The sequence below is a fragment of the Spermophilus citellus genome (genome assembly GCF_964194105.1).
Source record: "Spermophilus citellus genome assembly, chromosome: 11".
Classification (NCBI taxonomy): domain Eukaryota; kingdom Metazoa; phylum Chordata; class Mammalia; order Rodentia; family Sciuridae; genus Spermophilus; species Spermophilus citellus.
Genome location: NC_138192.1, coordinates 127,792,821 through 127,812,949, shown reverse-complemented (window position 1 = coordinate 127,812,949; position 20,129 = coordinate 127,792,821). Strand labels below are relative to the sequence as shown.

The following is a 20,129-nucleotide window of genomic DNA, read 5'->3' as shown; positions in this document are numbered from 1 at the left end:
TTCGGCCTGAGAGACCAACAGTTCTGTCCCTGGAGAACCATGCAGGTTTCAGGCAATCTGCACATCTGGACTGGCTAGTAAAAGTGACACTTCAGCGCATTTTTCTAAAATCTTCCATGCTATGTGTTAGTGATGTCCTCAAATCAGACACTCCATGTCCAAACCATGCCACTCAACCAGCAGAATTAAGCACAGATTACCAAATTCTTAGTTCCACTCCAACTCCAAACAGGAAATGGTCAAATCAGTTGAGTGCATGACTGGAACTTAGAGGACGGCTATGAGAGGCAGCACTCCAATCATTTCACCTTCCTAATGGGCAGGTTCAGTTAGAGGTGAGATTGTGGGACAGTAGGTTCTATGCCTAAAATCAGGAGATGACTCCAGCGTCCTGCCCTTCAGACATGTGGAGATTCAGTGCCTGTCTCTTATCTTCTGATACATGAGGTTTTCCATCCATTCAACACAGACATTTTAACCCATGAATCCCAGGTAGGTCCCTTTCAGGGGTGACAGGGAGGTCACAAAGCTGCTCTTAACCTACCTGTGCCAAGGAGAGACCACCAGGCAGGTAGGAGCACACTAATCTGTGAAGACAAAATTTCTCGGAAAGGCCTTCCATGGGGTTTCTAGATGTACAGCATCCACAGTACAGGGTAGAAGCTTCTCAGAGAGCTGATGAGAATGGGGATACTGAGAATCACATTACAAAGGGGCATTAGGAAAGTTCTGGAGTTCTTTGATTTAGGTTATGGTTCCATAGGCTTATGCTAAAACTCGGGAGTATAAAATTGATCCCTTATATATGTGCAGTTCATTCTATACCAATCATACCTCAATAAATCTGCAAGTTTTCAGAGACAGATAAAAACAGATTTAAAAATCCTACAGACCTCTTTGCTAACAAGATAGGTCATCTGTACTTGAGCTACTTACCAGGAACCCCAATCCTGACTCTCTGTCAAAAGCCTTGTTGAAACAAGTGCTACGTGAGGACAGCCCATGAGTATTCTCCATCCATTTGCTCCTGTTCTCAAAAACAAAAGTAAAAGATTTAGACCACCTCATTCTAGTGCCTCACCAAAATGTCCTCATTTAAGCACAATTTCTCACAATTATCTCAATGATTTTGGAACTAAGAATGGATGTAAGAAACAATGTAAAAAATCCATGTGGCTTTTTTTTTTTTCCCTCAAGAAAGTAAGGAAATTGGGCTGGGGATGTGGCTCAAGCGGTAGCGCGCTTGCCTGGCATGCGTGCGGCCCGGGTTCGATCCTCAGCACCACATACCAACAAAGATGTTGTGTCCGCCAAGAACTAAAAAATAAATATTAAAAATTCTCTCTCTCTCTCTCTCTCTCTCTCTCTCTCTCTCTCTCTCTCTCCTCTCTCACTCTCTCTTTAAAAAAAAAAAAAAGAAAGTAAGGAAAGGATGTAAGACAGAAGTAAATCTGTGCTAGGCAGAATAATGGTTTCCCAAAGATGTCTACATCCCAGTCCCTAGAACCTGACAATATGTTACCCTACATGGCAAAGAGCGGCACATGGAATAGAGGTTACTGGTCAGCTGATCTTAAAGGAGGAAGAGTGTCTGTGATATCCAGATGGGCCCCACATATCCCAAGGGTCCTTTAAAGTAGAAGAGGAGGCAGGATAGAGGAGCAGAGGATGGTCTGAGGATGGAGGCAGACCGGGAATGCTGCTATACTGCTGAATTTGAGCTTGAGGAACTGGGGAGGAGCCAGGGAACGTGGGCTGCCTTCAGAAGGTGGCTCTCTGCTAGAGCTGCCAGAAAGGACACAGCCCTTCAGTTGTCAATACTGTCATTTTTAGCCCAGTGAGCCCGGTCCAGTTCTGGCCTCCAGAACTATGAAATAATGAAGCTATTGTTTTCAGCCACTGAGTTAGTAGTAATTTTATAGCAATGACAACAGAAAGCTGCAGCATTGTTCAAGTGGGACAGAAGAGCACTGGCTTCATTTATTCACATACTCACTTAACAAATGTTAAAAACTTTTATTTTCTGTTTTGTACCAGGGCTTGAACCCAGGGGCACTTGACCACTGAGCCACGTCCCCAATCTTCTATTAATTTTTAATTAATTATTTATTTTTCGATACCGAGGATTGAACTCAGGGGCACATGACCACTGCTGGCCATATTTTGTATTTTTTACTTAAGAGACAGGATCTCCCTGAGTTGCTTACTGCCTTGCTTTTTCTGAGACTGATTAATTTTTTTTATTTTGAGACACCATCTCCCTAAGTTGCTGAGGCTGGCTTTGATCTTTCCACCTTCCTGCTTCAGCCTCTGGAGCTGCTGAGATTACAGGTGAGCGCTTTCCAAGGGCCAGCCACTGTGTGGGCTGCCCTGGTGGGAATAGTGTGATGAATTGTGTGTGTGTGTGTGTGTGTGTGTGTGTGTGTGTGTGTGTGGTGCCCTATGAATGCAGGTAATAGACACTGCAGAAAAAATGGAAAGAGGTGGCACCCAGAGTGAGGCAGAGGATAAGGGATTTTTCAGTCCTTTGGGGCTAAGAATATTGCAGGTCCTGTCCTTCTCCTCTTTGCTGTATAAACTGCTATATTTTGTGCCCTAGACTTAAGTAAGGATCCGATTGATCACTTCTGACCTAGCCTAGAGAAACAGAAGATACTTCTCTTTTCCTCTGCGTTCTGGATCAGGTTTATGGCCTTTTCCTTGGGTTATAAATGAGCAGAGCATCAGGGAACCTCAGCCAAAGCAATAAAATTCAACCGGCCACAAGAGTGTGCCTGTGAGGTGACTGGAGATTTTTTTTTTTTTCCTGCCAAACCAGAATTAGCCGGTACAGGAATGAACCAGCGTGGAGATATGAAATTGCACCGATTGAAAGGAAGCTCAGATTATTAGGCTCCGACACCTCCAGATGCACCCTTTTGAAAGCCACCCGGATTGAGGCATTGAGCTTTAAGCTCCGCAAAACGTTCACCTGGCCGGGCAGCTAGCAACCGAGGAGCCCGAGAGCCCCGCACCGAGCGCGCTCGGAGCCGGGCGGAGAGCCGAGGCGCAGGCACCCACATCTCCAGGATGATAGGCGACATTGCAACACATCTGTACACCCAGCTGCTTCGGGGGCTCAGAGTGGAGCAGCAAGTTCGGGGGTCGGTGCCCGGAGCCGAGTGAAAAGTGCAGCCCGGCGGGCTGCGGGCGGTGAGTGTCCCGGGGCTGCGCTAAGCCGCGGGCCCAGGGATGGAGCGGCGCGGGGGCATCTCGCAGTCGGGAAACTCGAGTGGCCGCCGCACCCTACTGATCTTCGGGAAGGGGTGGTGCAAGCCCGGGGCAGGGTCGGAGAAGGCTGCCGGGCGGTGAGGGCAGGCCTGCGCGGGGCGCGGAGCTTGTGCCGAGGCCTCGCGCCCGGGGCTCGCGAGCTGCAGGAGGCGGTCGGGGCAAGCGGCGGTCCCAGGCGGCGCGCCGGGCGGAGCGTGGGGACGCGCGTCTCACTCCCCGCTGCGCCCCGGCCCGGCGCGCGCCACCAGGGCACCCCCCGCGCGGCTGGAAAGCGCGCTCTACCCCGCGCCCAGCCTCGCGGCCCCGCCGCTCTCCAGGCCCGAGTTTGGGACTAGAATTGGACCGTGAGGGGCCGAGAGGATACCGGAAGCTGCGGCTAGGGACATATGGGGGCGCGGAACGTCTTCCACGCAAGCTGCAGGAACTGTGAACGGCCCGGCTTCCTCACGGAGCTGCCCGGTCCTGAGCGCGCCCGGGGACGCGGGGTGCCCAGGGTGGGGACGGCACCCTCAGGGTTTTCCCTGCCTGGGCGGGTACACAGAGGGAGGGTCACGGAGGCCGGGTCCTGCGGGGAAGATCTGCGCGACAGATGCTGTCCACCCTTAGCTGTTCCAACGGGGGCGCCTCCAGGGAGGAACCAAAGGACCAAAATGGGGCGAGGACCCAGGGACTGCCATTTCAGGGCTAAGTGCTTGCCCAGTTCCCGTTGGTGTTCTAGGAGCTCAACTCTGCTTGCCCGTGAAGCCGTTTCCTTTCTCGGTTAAAGTTGGTTCAGGATCATGAGCAAGGATGATTGAGGGTTGTTATTTGAAATTAGAAAGATTCCCTTTCGCCTTCGTGTGTGAAAGAGAGACATAGGGAGAGGGAGAGAGGCTCCGGAGGTGAGGGTTTGGATCCTGCAGGCTTGCTTCAGATTTGGGCTCCACTGTCCAAGAGTTTGACCTCTCTAAACTTCAGTGTTCCCATTCGACAATTGACTCATTTTCCTCATCTGTGAAGTGGGGACGTTGAAACCAATGGGCAAGATCAATTGTAGTGGAGAAGCCACCCAACACAGTCCCGAACCACATGAGGCATTTATATGTTTAGTTTCCCCAATTTGACATGAAGTCAGTTGGGGTTCCTGGCTACTGACTGTCAGCCCTGCCTGGCTGCCCAGCCTTCTCTGCTCCAGCTCTTAAGCCTCTTGACCTCAAGTACACCCTCTACAGGCCCCCAAATTCCTCTATACTCCCTGTTTAGAAGGCAGAAGTACCCAAGGAGGGTCAAAGTAAAGGTGAACCCACCTTATGGGTGCATCTGGTGAAGACTGAGCTCTGCTTGTTGGGCCCATCTTTTGGGAAGATTGACAGTTTAGTTTTATCTTAAAGTGTACTCCTTTGCTCTTTCTTATAATGAGCTCTCACCACATGTACATAATAACAATCGCCAAATTAAAAATGAACAATTTACTTGTAAAACTTACTCTCTTAACAGGACTGTGGAAATTTTAATTTTGTTTTAAACTCTGGTACATTCCAGAAAGAACTGGTATAGCCATGTGTGAGTGTGTGATAGCTGCACAGGCTGTAATCCCAGCTACTGGGAGGACTGAGGCAGGAGGATCACAATTTTCAGGTCAGCAGACTTGGCTATCTGCTAGCTGCTGTCTTAAAAATAAAAAAGTAAAAATGGGCTAGGGATGTAGAATGACCCTGGGTTCCATCCCCACTTTGGGGGAGGGGAGTTATTCTCTTCATTTTTGTCTATGACTACATGTATACTTAGCAGACCCCATTTCAAAGGCTATATGTGTTTCTTTATCCTCTCCCCCTTATATTTCTTCTTCATAGTTTACAAACTCCCATTTGGAGAGTAAGGAAAGTTGACTGTAGGTTCCATAATCTTCCCATTTCCTTCCTTCGTCTGTTCCAGGATGAAGCCCTACTGTTTCATGCTGAGCTACCGGCAGCAGATTTGCCTAGAATGTATGTACGTTCTACTGTGGATACTTAGCAGAAGCCCCACCCCGACTGCCTCCGTCCACTCCAGTGTGCCACACACGTGTATTGTGTGTCAGGACGTAGAAGCAGTCAGGGAGCTTGAAGGTCATACAGTGGGAAAGACATGGAGCAGGGCAGTCCAGATACCCTCTCCTAGTTCTGCCCTCTTTCTCTAGGTATAGACATGTAATACTGAAACAATGAGTTTGTATTTTATAATTATATAAATGCTAAAATTCTCAAAGCAGATTTAGAAGAAGGGGGATGTCTTCGTTTTCTGTTTCTATAACAGAATACCACAGATTAGGTAAATTATAAACAATAGAAATTTATTCTGCTCACAATTCTGGAAACTGGGAAGTCCAAGATGGAGGGTCCCAGAGCTGGTAAGGACTTTCTCAAGATCTTAACACGTGGAAGCATGCCCAAAACAGAGAGAAAAATCAGGCAAATGCATCCTTATTATCAGGAATCCATTCCCAAAATAACTCCCCACTCTAGTAATAATGGCCTTCATTCCTTGGTGCAGACACAGCCCTCCTGGCCTAATCACCTCTTAAAGGTCCACCTGTAGCTAGCCTCACAATGGCAACTAAGTTTCAACATGAGTTTTGGAGGGAAGTTCAAACCATACCAAAAGATAAACACTTATTTTTCTGTTGTCTTTTGTTTTAGCTAAACTAGTTGGACAATAAATTAACTGTGATTAGTCAGAGAGTAATTATTTTTAGGGAGATTTATGTGTAAAGTACAAATGACGGTCTTTTTTTCTTTTTTTTTATTGGTTTTTCAAAACATTATAAAGCTCTTGACATATCATATTTCATACATTTGATTCAAGTGGGTTATGAAATCCCATTTTTACCCCGTATACAGATTGCAGAATCACATCGGTTACACATCCACGTTTTTACATAATGCCATACTAGTGACTGTTGTTTTCTGCTATCTTTCCTATCCTCTACTATCCCCCCTCCCCTCCCCTCCCATCTTCTCTCTCTACCCCAACTACTGTAATTCATTTCTCTCCCTTGATTTTTTTCCCTTTCCCCTCACATCCTCTTATATGTAATTTTGTATAACAATGAGGGTCTCCTTCCATTTCCATGAAATTTCCCTTCTCCCTCCCTTTCCCTCCCACCTCTCGTTAATCTTTTTCTCATGCTCTTCCTCCCTGCTGTTTTTAGTTGCTCTTCTTATATCAAAGAAGACATTTGGCATTTGTTTTTTAGGGATTGGCTAGCTTCACTTAGCATAATCTGCTCTAATGCCATCCATTTCCCTGCAAATTCCATGATTTTGTCAACAAATGACGATCTTGTCTGGCAGAACTGTAGAGGCCCCCCAAGATCTAAACAAACTCTTTTTTGCCCACCCCCATATTCGATACTGTACTCTTCATGCACTGTGGTGCCTCTTGAATAAAATTTGTCCATTAAGTGCTGTTCAATGTCATTTATTTATGAACAGATAAACTGGAAATGCTGAGAGCAGTTCACGACAGCAACTGCATCTTTTAACCCATAGAATAAATAATTCAGTAAGAATATAAAGTTCTTAACATTACTTTAGAAAAGTGTTCAATATTTCAAGCACTTTCCTGTGGGTTGAAAAATTATAGTGTTGTTGCTGTTGTTACTTCAAAGACTTCAGTTGTAAATAGACTTTAGGAAAATACCAAGTTCTGTTGTTACCTTATTAAACAGCTGATTGTGAAATGATGTTATTACTCCTGTGGGCCATTCACACCGTCAAGCTGTGTAGTTCTCTTTCTGGCTCCTTTGATCCCTTCTAGGCTCATCCCCTGGGCCCTCCACAGTGCCTCTCTTCCCTGTGTGGGTCTGAGGAGCCAGGGCTGCCCCTTCCTTTCTAGCCCTATGCAGGCTCTAACATTGGGGGGCGGGTGGAAGGTAGACATAAGTACACACAGGCACGTGCGCACACTTACACGTTGTTGCACTCATGTGAACCTGGACCCCAAGATAGACTGCACAGTTTCCCACAACAAATGACTCTTGAACTATTTTTATTGCTCTTTTTATAACTTAACCACTAATTTGCCTGGATGGAAGAGATTGATTTAGATATTTAAAAGATAAGAAGGAAACTTTATTTCTGTATAATATATGTTTATTTAGAATTTTTTAACCAATAAGATAAATTAAAAAGAAAGGAGAAATTCCTTAAAAGACTATCATTCAAAGAATAATTTCCATTAACCCCTTTCTTTGGTTCATTCCACTCTTTTCTCTTACAGACACACGTTTTGGACAACAGCAATCACAAAGGGATGAGTGCATGTGCCCACCTGGTACCCCTGGTGTACAGTTCACACTTGACTGTGATCTTCTCTCCATGTCTTCAAACAGACGTGGGTGGCAGACGGGCACTGTATCCACCCACCATCATTGTTTAACAAGTGCAGCTTTCTGATGTTGGGTGTTATATAAGTGTTTTTAGATTTTTTTTTAACCTCAAGTTTAATTCAGTTGAGTCTTGGAGGAAGAGCATTAGAGGACCATGAGGGCTAGGAGAGGAGCCTGTTCCCAGGAGAGGGAAGGAGAGTTGGTGGGGGGCAAAGAGCAAAGGTCAGGCAGGGGCAGCAGGTGACCTGAGAAGAGTCTGGCAGCAGCCTGAGCACCGGAGCAACTGGGGTCACCAAGGAAGGGGAGCTTGGGCTTGATCCCAAGGATAACTTGATGGTAGGGAAATGCCATGTAAGAAGAGCTTGAGAGGGAGGGCTGCCCAGGCCCGGCAGTAACCACTGGCCAGCAGTGGAGCTTAATTTAAAAGATAAAAATCATAATGAGAACAAGGAGGGAGAGAAAGGAATGAGGATGAACCCAGGACTGAGCCACTCTGCCCTTCCCTGATGTCCTTGATTCTCCAGAAGCCATTTCCCCCAGCAGACCCACCCAGTTAGCCCTCAGTCAGAACTAATGCTATCTTGCCGGGATCCACAACTAATCGATAGCTCAGGTGTGTACAGACACAGGCTATCAGCGCTGTGCATTTGCCACAGTCTGCTTTCTCTTGTCAATATAAATAAAAGCAACCATCAAAGAGGAGATTCACCAAAGAAAACTGATATTTTATTTAGAAGTAGCCAAGTACTGCGCCAGAATATGCATGCCATAGTAAGCTACAGTTTATTTAAGGAGGTCATGCAAGAGGAAGTTTTTAAAGACAGAAATAAGAAGGATTACATCAGATATTTTGAAACAATAAGCCTTGGTCAGAATGATTAATAACGTGAGCGACGTCAGTCCGAGGTTGAGCAGACCCGTTGTTGAGCTTCCTTGTGGAAGCACTTTTTGTATACGGTTGCAATGGCCTCCGCGAGTTTGTCTAGCAGAGTCTTTACTGATAGAAACTAACAGGCAACTGTATGTAAGAATGCTTCCTTCCCAGCCTCCTGGCTTTGAGTCACTTGTTTTGGTAGAGATGACATAAGTGACTCCATTTTGATTTTTGACAACTTCTGCATTTCTTTCACACTCTCCCACCTTTCCACAGCAGAGTGCTGCTGAGAAAATCCCCACAACGGGCTTCCTCGTGTATTTGACCCCAGAATGGATCTCTTTGTATATCACCCTCCCCCGTAACAACAAAATGATTCTCAGTAATTGTGTCACAGTCATCACTATTTTTTATGTTCTTCTGCTGTATAATAAGTAAGAGTAGATTTCAGTTTTAAACATGGTATTCAAGTTGAGTAAGAGATTTAATGTATAGTATCAACTAAAAATGTCACTTGCCAAACCCAGGTTTTGTTTTTTCCACCTCAAAAACTTGTACCCTGCTTCACTCTTTTAAGCTTTAAACAAAAATGTTATCTCGAGTGGGAACATAGAGTGACAGAAGCAAAGTCACTCAAGTCCTGGTTCTTTGTCTCTATAACAAATGTGCCCGCAGTGCTCATCTGGAATGTTCTGCTGAGGGCACTGTTGGTCTTCAGTGTTCTCTGAGGGGCAGCAAGGGGTAGTGCCACTGGGGCTGCAGACACGGACTGGGCCAGAGGCTCCAACAATTCTGAACTCTCAAGAGCTTACTCTCTAGATGAATGTGTAGCTAGGGATATGTGTATGTAGGTCAGGTGTAAAACCAGGGGTTTTGAAATAACTTTCATTTCAAATGAATGAGTAATAAAAACAGCCTCACTTGAAGCATACCTACTGAACTCAACAGAATTGTTTAGAACTTAGCCAAACAAATGTTCAGGGCAGAGTGTTTGTCAGTGTCATTGTCTAGAGTTTCTATCACGTAGCAAAAATTTAAAAAAGGAGACCAACCAGTAGCCATTTATTATTGCTTTAAATTCAGCCAGGCATAACTGTAATCTCAGCAGCTCAGGAGGCTGAAGCAGGAGGATTACAGGTTCGAAACCAGCCTTGGCAACTTTGTGAGGCCCCGAGTGACTTAGCAAGACACTGTCTCAAAACAAAAAAAAAATGAAAAAGGCTGGGGATGTGGCTCAGTGGTTAAGCACCCCTGCTGAGGGCCATTACCAAGTAGGAATGACGCATCGATTTCCTTGCCAGCGTACCCCATGTTAAATTTGCTGTGACCTTGCATGTGTGTTTGAGAAAGATGACCCTACTCAAGGACGAGGGTGGATCCAGGATTAGGGTGTATCCTGCAGTTTGAGGAAGTATAGTATCCCGGTCCTTGGGTTTAGGGCGTTCCCAGTTTAAGACCTTGGGTTTTAGGGAAGTTCGATGTTGAGGATTATTGCTGCTGGAAATAGGGCGTTCCTGCTACCTGAGCTCCCGTTGAGCTCTCGTGAGATTCAGAGAGCATTTTGGGAAAAAAGCCTCGTGTAGTAGGTGAATTGGGTGGCAGCAGAACTGGGATTGCCCCAGTACGTGTGTGGAGGCCGGTGTGAGTTCGGGAATAAAGATTGCTGTTTGAATCTACAAAGCTGTGTGGTGGCTCGTGATTCTGTGCCCAGCCAAGGCTGCGGCACACCCCTAGGTTCAATCCCTGGTACAGAGAGAGAGAGAGATAGAAATTCTCTACACATCATGCTCCACAGTGTTCTGGACCCTGGGGTAGCAAGCTCCCTGGCTCTGTCCTTGGTGTCCCACCACCCATAGCTTGGAGCAGCCCCCCATAGGGCTCATTTTGGTCTTTGGAATTGACCAACAACCATTTCCACTTGTTGTAGGCAACAGTCTGTTGTATTAATTTGAACACAGAGGCCCCCACACAACCTCCATCCCCCTCATTCTCAGCAAGTATCTAACTCCCTAGTTCACCAAAGAAATTAAACATCAGTACAACTTTCCATCCCACCACTGACCTCTTAGCTCCACCCCTCACCCTTCTCCAGGCTCTGGCTGATCAAGACTAACCCATCCCACCGCCTCTGGGATTAGTTTTCATCGTCGTCATCGTCATCCTCTTTCTCTCTTCCATTTTTTCTTCTTCCTTCCTCCCTCTTTCTCCCCCTTTCTCCCTACTCTCCCCTCACGTCCTTTGTCCCCCAGGGAAAGTCACTTCACTTCTCTATTTCTAAGATTTTAATACTTACATATGGGATGACTGCAAAGGTGAAACAGGTTTCATAAAAGCATTTAATCCTGTGAAGAGGTAAAACGTGTTCCCAAATCTGCACGGTGATAAGATTAATCTGATGTGACACTGGAGCCACTATCCAGAGAATATGAGGATAATTTTTTTGTTGTTTTGATGTTCCATTAAGTTACTTGTTCTCTGTATTACAGAAAATCTTGGAAAATGTACGCAAGTCATGAAGATATTGGCTATGACTTTGAAGAGGACCCCAAGGATAAGAAGACAGTGAAGCCCCACCCAAACATTGATGGCGGATGGGCTTGGATGATGGTCCTTTCTTCCTTTTTTGTGCATATCCTCATCATGGGCTCCCAGATGGCCCTGGGAGTCCTCAACGTGGAGTGGCTGGAGGAGTTCCACCAGAGCCGCGGCCTGACTGCATGGGTCAGCTCCCTGAGCATGGGCATCACCTTGATTGTCGGTAGGTTCCCAGAGCAGCCTGCCCTAACACTGAGGGAGGAAACGACAGTTCCCCATTTCAAGTAGTCCCTTGTCTTTTTAGATATTAAAGATTAGTGATGTTGCTGGTTTTATTGCGGTAAAATATAAAGAACTTAAAATTTACCATTTTAACCATTTTTAGGTATGCAGTGTAGGGCCACTGAGTACATTTATATTGAACAACCCTCCCTGCATCTGCAGGACATTTTCACTTTCCCAAATTGAAACTCTGGTGTCCTCAGTCAACACCGGCTCTCCGTCCCTACCTCCCCACCCCTGGCCACCACCATTCTCTCTAGGAATTCGACTCTTCCAGGCATGTCAGGTAAGTGGAAGTGTATAGTATTTACGCCTTTTTGTGTGACAAGCCTGCTCAGTGTTGCACAATTTAGAGCACTTTAAACAGAGATCACAAAAAAAAAACTTCTTTTGTCTCAAACTATTTTCATACTTGTTTTAATTCCTTATCTGTCATTACAAATATCTGCTTGTTTAACATTTATGAATTCTTTTTTAAAAGAGAAGTGGGGTGGACATTGTAGCTTAGTAGTAGATCACTCGCCTAGCATGTAAAAAGCCCTACATTCAATTCTTAGCATAATAATAATAGTAATATTTTAAATTAAAGTAGTAGTCTTATTTTAAAGTCCTAATATTTTTTTATTTGAAATATCATTGATTATCTGTTATTTAAATAATCTATTAAGCTGCTTTGAGAAAGGTTACCGGTATACCTAGCAGGAAGAAATAATAAAATATTCTTGTATTTTCTATTAAATGCAACCACACAGCAATCTACAAATCTTACATAGTTGGAGCTACTAACCCAGGAAGTTATTATAAATGCAATGCTATTATGGCTATTGTGTTTTAGTTTGAAAATCGAATGACTTTTACCATCAACTAATATTTAATAAGCATCCATCATACACACCAAGTGCTATTCCTTACATTAGCTCATTTAATTGTATTTAATTCTATTTAATTTTATTAATCCTTTGAGGTAATTATCATTGTACCTGAACATTTTCAGTTGTTTCACCTAAAAGTAAAATAATGCCTGTAATTCAAATAACTCAGGAGGCTGAATCAGGAAGATTCCATGTTGGAGACCAGCCTCAACAACTTAGCAAGACCCCGTCTCAAAAAAAAAAAAAAAAAAAATAGAAAGGGCTGGGGATGTAGTTCAGTGATGAGTACTACTGGGTTCAATTTTTGGGACTGCAAAAAAAATAAATTAGTTAATTTAATATTTATAAATCATTTTTATATGTAACATTATCAACTGATACCTTTAATTCTGCATTCATCTTGTTAAAACTAGGACTGTTTGTCATATGAAAAATTGAGGCAAGACTGGCATGGTGGTGCCCCTCTATAATTCCAGCAACCTGGGAGGCTGAGACAGAAGGAATACAAGATTGAAGTCAGACCCTGTCTGTTAAATTGCTGTCTATTATCCTAAGCTTCCTAACACACGGTGGCTGCAGATATGTTGAACAACATGAGGGAACCTTTGCAAACCAGAAACTACATAATAATTCCCCTTTATTTAGCACCTACTGCATACCAAGTACATTTTATATAGACCATCTCATTCATTCTATAACACTGGAGGCCAACCTTCTTCTCTGAGAAGGGAAGATCATGTAATGCTTAAACATTGAGTAACTCTCCCAAGCTTCAAACCTAGTCTGTTGGGCTCCAGTGCTGCCACATCAAGTGAGAACTGAAAAGATATTGGAAATGAATAACATTTTCAAATCATTGTGAACACATTTTGGTTACCTCTTTTTTTTTTTTTTCCTTTCTTTCTTTCTTGGTACTGGGAAGTGACCCAGGGGGCCCTCAACCATTGAGATACATCCCCAGCCCTTTATGAAATTTTGTATTTTGAGATAGGTCTCATTCATTTATGCAGGCTGGTCTCAAACTTGCACCCTCCTGCCTCAGCCTCCTGAGTTGCTGGGCGTACACATGTGCCTTACTGCGCCTGGCACCTCTTTTAAATTAAAAAAGAAAAAAAATCATGAATTTTGTTGCAACAATTTGCATATGGCAAATCCAACAAATATGTATCATTTCCTTCTTACAAGCATGGATTTGCCAGTGTCCTGCAGGAGGTCCCAACTTTTAAAGAAATGTAATCGCCTCCTTCTTAACTAGAACAGCTTTGTGATGACAGCTCTTTGAATAATTCCTGGTGGGGAATCCTCAGGCTTCGGAGACAATTTACTTGCTAAGCAGATTTAGAGCTGCATTTGTCAATCTTGGCTGCATAACAGAACCACCTGGGGAGCTTTTAAAAATCCCGATGCTCAGGCTGCACCTGGACCATTACACATAATCCCGTGGGATGGGCTCTGGGCATGAGAGGTGAGTCCAGTGTTGAGCCAACGCAGATGGTCATTGGTTTAGAGGCTCCTGACTCTTTACCCTGCTCCCTTCCCCCTGGCAAGACTCCGCTGGCCTTGAACTTTCTCCAGCCATCAGATGCTGCAGCAGGCAAAGCAGGCTGACTTCCTGAGGGATTTCCTGCAGCGATGGCACTGTGTGATGCAGGAAGTGGTCCAGGACTCCTGAAGAGGAAGAAGTCTGATGGTGTGTCTAATCCCATTCCAAACACCAAATTACTCTTCCAAGGGCTGTGTCCCAAAGTTATTGCTCCCTCTCTCTGCAGAGCGTGCAGGGAGTTTTTTTCCTTTTTTATTTTGAGGCAGTGGCAATTGGATCTTGGTGATGCTGACTGGACCATGAGCAATATTTAAATAATGAAACTGAGTCAGAAAGCTTGGGTTTCGGTTCAAATTCCATTTTTTAATTTTTAAAATTCATTTATTTTTATTTTCAAGTTGTCATTGCTCTTGTTGTTTTGGGCACTGGGGATTGGACACAGGGGCTCTTTACCATTGCGCTACATCCCCAGATTTTCTATTTCTTATTTTGAGATAGGGTCTTGCTAAGTTTCCCAGATTGGCTTTGAATTTACAGTCTTCCTGCCTCTGCCTCTCGAGTAGCTGGATTACAGACGTACACCACCTGGATGAATCCCTTTTTTGTTTTTTTTAAGTCTACATTTCATAACTATGGAGAATTGACAGTATTTCTGCTCTGACTCTACTCCACTAGAAAGCCAGACTGTTATCAACTTAATGTTATCAACTGTTATTAACTTAATATTTTTATCAGTAAAGGAGTTAATACTTTCTGTCTGGCTTATAAATTCCTCCAGATGTGAATATTTGCACTGACTTGGGGGATTTCCTCCTTTTTCATCGCCCCCTCAAATTTCTCCTTAGTGCACTGTTTCATAAACATACAGTATCTGGGAAACACTTGCTTTTGGGCCCCATTCTGTAATGTGGAAAATACTGTGCTGCTGCACTGTGACCTGTTGACCTTTCGTATCTTAAAAGGGCTGTTGACAGCTAACCCATGAGTCGTGCATTTTTTTCTTTTTTACCCACTCATCCAAGTTTGGCATGGTCAAGTAACCAGTGGTTTAGAAATAAAGAAAAAGAAGTCAAAGTAACCTCTTCAACTTATGGTGTCTGATTTCACTTACCCCAACAATTCCATCAGATGTTTGTACAAATGAGCTTATTTTACATTTTAGATGATGTGCATATTTTAATATATAGCATACATATATTTATATAAAATATATCAAATCATTCTGAGAGGTATAATCTACTGTACTATTTTCTGTAATGCAACAGGGTCAATTAAATTAACAAGTCTTTATCTTCATCTTCATAATGTTCAGGATTAGGCACTTTCAAAAACACTAGACAGAACTAGGGGTGTAGCTCAGTTTAGAATGTTTGCTTAGCATGCATGACCCTGGGTTTGATCCCAGGACTACCAATCAAAAAAAAAAAAAAAAAAAAAACTAGACAAAATAAACTCATTAGCAGACTGTGGACCCAAATATGTGCATGAAGATAGTTAGAACTTTAAAAGAAATTTTTACTTTAGTGTGGCTGTGTGCAGTGGCAGAACCCTGTAATTCCAGCATCTCTAGAGACTGAGGCAGGAGGATCACAAGTTCAAGCCCAGCCTCAGCAACTTATCAAGAAAGCAAGAACCTGTCTCAAAAATGGCTGGGGATGTCACTCAGTGGTAGAGCATCCTGGGTTCAATCCTAAGTTCCAAAAAAAAAACAAAAGAAAAAGTTTTTTAAACTTTGGTTTGGGCTATAAGGGGAAGCTCCTTAGAGCCTAAAAAGTTTTTAATTTGGAATATTCCCATCTGAATATAGAGTTTCATAACCATATAGAATAAGTAATAACAATCATAAATGAACCATCTGTCTGAACATTGAGTATGAATTACTATTTGAGCAAGAAATTGTAGAACACAAGTCAAGCATTTGACTTCAGAGATATTAGAAATTACCACAAAATTGGAGAAAAAAAAGTTAAGAATTAGAGCATCAGAGTAAAGGGGGCCATCAGGAGGTGATTCATATAAAGCCGGGCTGTGCCTTCAGGTGGATTCCTGAATCTCCACACAGTGTTGTAAATGCATGGCCGGGTGGGTCCACCTGGGCTGGCAGGGTCAGGAGGGACTGAGTGGGCTGAAGGGTGACAGTGAGTGCTTTTCAGCATGGTCTGCATTGGGGTGTCCTCAGGATCGCAGGCCATAGGTTCCCTGTGTGAAGCACCGGAGTTCTGAGAACCCCTTTCCTGGGCTCCCTTTAGATCTGGAATCAAAACCACAGTTGTATAAAGAGGTCAAACAAATGGCATAAATGAGGCAGGAGGTCAGCAGGTGTGAGACCAGAGGGAAGAGTGGAGACTTCTGCCACCTGGACGGTGTGTGACCCATCAGGGGTCGGGGGACAGGGCACATGCTCCAGCTGATCTCAGCTGTGAGGGAAGGTAGTATGTGTTGCCACTGGATTTTTTTTTTTTTTTTTTTTTACAAATTCTCATAATTTTAGATGTTAGCAACCAATTTCAAGTATTTCAAACCTCATTTGGGATCAAAATGCATCTACAGGCTGGATATCACCCCTATTCCTCTAGTTAAGGATGTCTGTTGCAGTTTATTCGTCTCTTTATGTCAGGTCTGTTCACCTTGAAAACCTAGAGCTTTGTGCACTTGGATGAGATAGAGTTCTATCCGTCTCTGCATGCTAGGAGGACTTTGTATGTAAAGCTGTGTTTTGATGCTGTCTTATTTAACAACTCTAGTAGTGTTTCATTCTTTGTCTTCACATGAGGATGCACTAAGAAAGCATGAATATGAAGTGCCACTAGTCAATTCCCTTCCCAACCCTCTGTGACAGGACCTTTCATCGGCTTGTTCATTAACACCTGTGGGTGCCGCCGGACTGCCATCATCGGTGGGCTGCTGAACTCCCTGGGGTGGGTGCTGAGCGCCTATGCTACAAACGTGCATTGTCTTTTTTTTACCTTCGGAGTGGCAGCTGGTAAGCATATTTTGTTTTTGTTTTTAATTTGATTTAAATGTTTTACTAGGCATTTTGGCAATGGATTTAATTGTGGAGAAAAGAGAACCATTAAAACATTCTGTTCTGTCTTCTCCGCAGCACCCCACCCTACACTCCAGGAAACCATTTTAAATGTAGGATGATAAATGCACCATAAGTGTGGGAAACCAACCTAACAACTGTCCTGGCCTCCCTAATAGAATCAGATCAAGTTTCTAATAGGAGGCTCTAAATGTTAGCCCTTTCTAATGTGAAAAACAGGAAACAGAGGGTAGCAATGCAGGCTTAGATAAATAGACAAATGTTAAGGAAATTAATAACGTTCTCTCATCTAATAACTGTAGAATCAAGCATGAATCAGAATGATCCTTTACTCTCTCAGCCCTGTTCAAATTAATGAAATAGTGTAAAATCCACATGTATGTAGGGTTTAAGAAGCAAGCTAGAGCACCGTGAGGCTGTCGTTACCCAGGGAGCAGGCGAAATTGACTGCTGGGCAATGCGGTTTGCATATCCGCTCTGCAAAATGTATTCCCAGCCGTAATTTCCTTATCCACAGGTAGTGGGATTCTCAGGATGAGTAGCCACTTCCTTGCGCAGCTGTGAACCTGGTCCAGCCTGACATTTTGAGTCCAGAGCAAAAGTACTCCTAATAAATGACACATTGCATGAGAGAGAAAAGTTCCAGTTTGGAGTGCTGACCTTTTTTTAACCACTTCCCTGTGTGACTTTGATCCAGTTACTTAACCTACTTATATACTTCAGTTTCCTTATTTGCAGAGTAGGGAGATGAAGAGCGCTTGGATCACATGGTTATGGAAAGGAGTGGATGAGATAATTTGTATGAAGCCCTTAGCACAATGCTTGACACATAAGAAAGGGCTCCGCAGATGTTAGCTAATATCTAAGTATGTACTTTAAGTGTAACATAAATATTCTATTATAAGGGGGTGAACACAAAAACCTATTGTTTCCATGAATGGCCAAGTTATTTCTCTAAAATTTACTTCTACACACACACACACACACACACACCACTTTTGTATCCTTGGAAGCATAGTTTGAAAACCATTGATGTGAAAGACCTGATAACAATTCTTGGTGGTGCACACCTGTAATCCCAGCGGCTTGGGAGGCTGAGGCAGGAGGATGACAAGTTCAAGGCCAGCTTCAGCAACTTAGTGAGGCCCTACGCAACTTAGCAAGACCCTGTCTCAAAATAAAGGGTGGAGGATGTGGTTCCATGGTTAAGGCCCCTGGGATCAATTCCTGGTACAAAAACATCAGCAGAACTTAAGATGTTTTCCATGGGTGGTTTAGAAATTCTTTCCCATAATAGCCCAATGAAAAGACCCAGCCAGCACTGAGAATTTTTTGGTTCTAGATGAGGAGATTAAATGCTCCTTTTACTGAGAGGAAAGAGAGCCCCACTGGGGTCTCTGGAGAACTCTGGGAGGACTCACGGGACCCCTCATGGACTTGATGTGGTGGTGTTTGGTTGGATGGTCTCTGACTTCGCCTTCAAAGCTGGGGCTTAAGATTTATTCATCATCTAGAGATTTCAATGGTCAGACTGTGTTTAAAATGGGATTTTATTCATTAGTGTTAATGGCTTACTGATCCTCAAGTAACATTATTGCACATTCATTCGTTCATTATTCATTTATCTGCTGAACACCTATTTATGGAGCAAGGAAGTAGCTGTTTTTGTTTTGTTTTGAACTGTAGGGATTGAACCCAAGGGTACAGCCCTTTTTATTTTTATATTGACCCAGTCTCACTGAGTTGCGAGGCTGGCCTCGGACATGTGATCCCCCTGCCTCAGCCTGCAGAGCGGGGATTGCGGGTGTGCACTGCCGTGTCTGGCTAGCGGGGATCTTTAAATGCTGACCTTCTGGCTCTGGTCACTGAGGCCACGCGGTGGGCTTTTCCTCCCTCTCGCCCCACAGGCCTTGGCAGTGGGATGGCCTACCTCCCAGCAGTGGTCATGGTGGGAAGGTACTTTCAGAAGAGACGAGCCCTGGCCCAGGGCCTCAGCACCACAGGGACAGGATTTGGTACATTCCTGATGACCGTGTTGCTGAAGTACCTGTGTGCTGAGTATGGATGGCGGAACGCCATGTTCATCCAGGGTGCCGTGTCCTTAAACCTGTGTGTTTGTGGTGCGCTCATGAGGCCCCTCTCTCCTGGGAAAGACACAAACCCGCCAGAGGGGAAAGACCCCCGGGTCCTGCCAGCTTGCTCCATGGAGTCCGTGAAGTCAGCTGGGCCGCTGGGCAGAGTGGAAGAAAAGGATGGTGGGCCCGGGAACGAAGAGACTCTCAGTGACCTTCAAGCCCAGGAGTGCCAAGGTCAGGCCCGGCACAGGAAGAACTTGTGTGCTCTCCGGGTTCTGAAGACCATGAGCCAGCTCACCATGAGAGTCCGCAAGGGCTTCGGGGACTGGTACTCGGGCTATTTTGGGGCATCGTCACTCTTTACTAATCGAATGTTTGTCGCCTTTGTTTTCTGGGCTTTGTTTGCCTACAGCAGCTTTGTCATTCCTTTTATCCACCTGCCAGAAATAGTCAATTTGTATAATTTATCGGAGCAAAACGATGTTTTCCCTCTGACTTCGATCATAGCAATAGTCCACATCTTTGGGAAAGTGGTCCTGGGCGCCGTGGCCGACCTGCCCTGCATCAGCGTCTGGAACGTCTTCCTACTGGCCAACTTCACCCTCGTCCTTAACATTTTCATTCTGCCATCCGTGCACACGTACGCCGGCCTGGCTGTCATCTGCGCTCTGATCGGGTTTTCCAGCGGTTATTTCTCCTTAATGCCCGTGGTGACCGAGGACCTGGTCGGCATGGAACACCTGGCCAACGCGTACGGCGTCATCATCTGTGCTAACGGCATCTCCGCCTTGCTGGGACCACCGTTTGCAGGTAAGCTCCCCGGTGCTAAGGGCCTGTGTGCTTGCAGGCAGGCAGGTGGGTTCCACCAGTGATAAAGTCCAAGATGGAGTTGGAAGGAAGTTCCCGTGTGTACCGCCCTCTCCCTGTATCTTCCCATTCTTGCCTCCTGACTGAATTTGAGCAAGTTAAAGGCCACTCTTCCATGCAGAATGGAGACGAACTTCTGATCCTTAGCTGTGTGATGGGTCAGCCAGGCCAGGAGAGCGAGGAAATAAAGCTGACATGGGATATAGCAGGGTCCCTGTGTCCTCTGAAGAAGGCCTCTGCTAGGGCCCAACAGTGCTGAGAGAGCTGTGGGTGTAGCTCAGGGGAAGAGCGCTTGCCTAGCATGATCCAGGCCCTGGATCAGACCCCAGCTCTGCCAAAATAAATTGATTAATTAAATAGATAAAGACAAATACTGAAAATTATTGCCAGATCTTACATTGTTACTGGTCCCCCCTT

The 20,129-nt window shown here is 44.6% G+C and overlaps 1 protein-coding gene across 1 annotated transcript in view; it reads left to right on the top strand.

Moving 5' to 3' along the window:
* The first annotated feature begins 3,013 nt into the window (after nt 1–3,013).
* Nucleotides 3,014–20,129, top strand: part of SLC16A14 (solute carrier family 16 member 14) — a 29,792-nt gene continuing 12,676 nt past the window's right edge. Inside the window, exons 1-4 of the mRNA XM_081262352.1 lie at nt 3,014–3,192; nt 10,979–11,250; nt 16,564–16,707; nt 18,678–19,655. Coding sequence (XP_081118478.1) covers nt 10,992–11,250; nt 16,564–16,707; nt 18,678–19,655 — 1,381 coding nt within the window. The 5' untranslated portion in view covers nt 3,014–3,192; nt 10,979–10,991. The remainder of the gene's footprint in view (nt 3,193–10,978; nt 11,251–16,563; nt 16,708–18,677; nt 19,656–20,129) is intronic.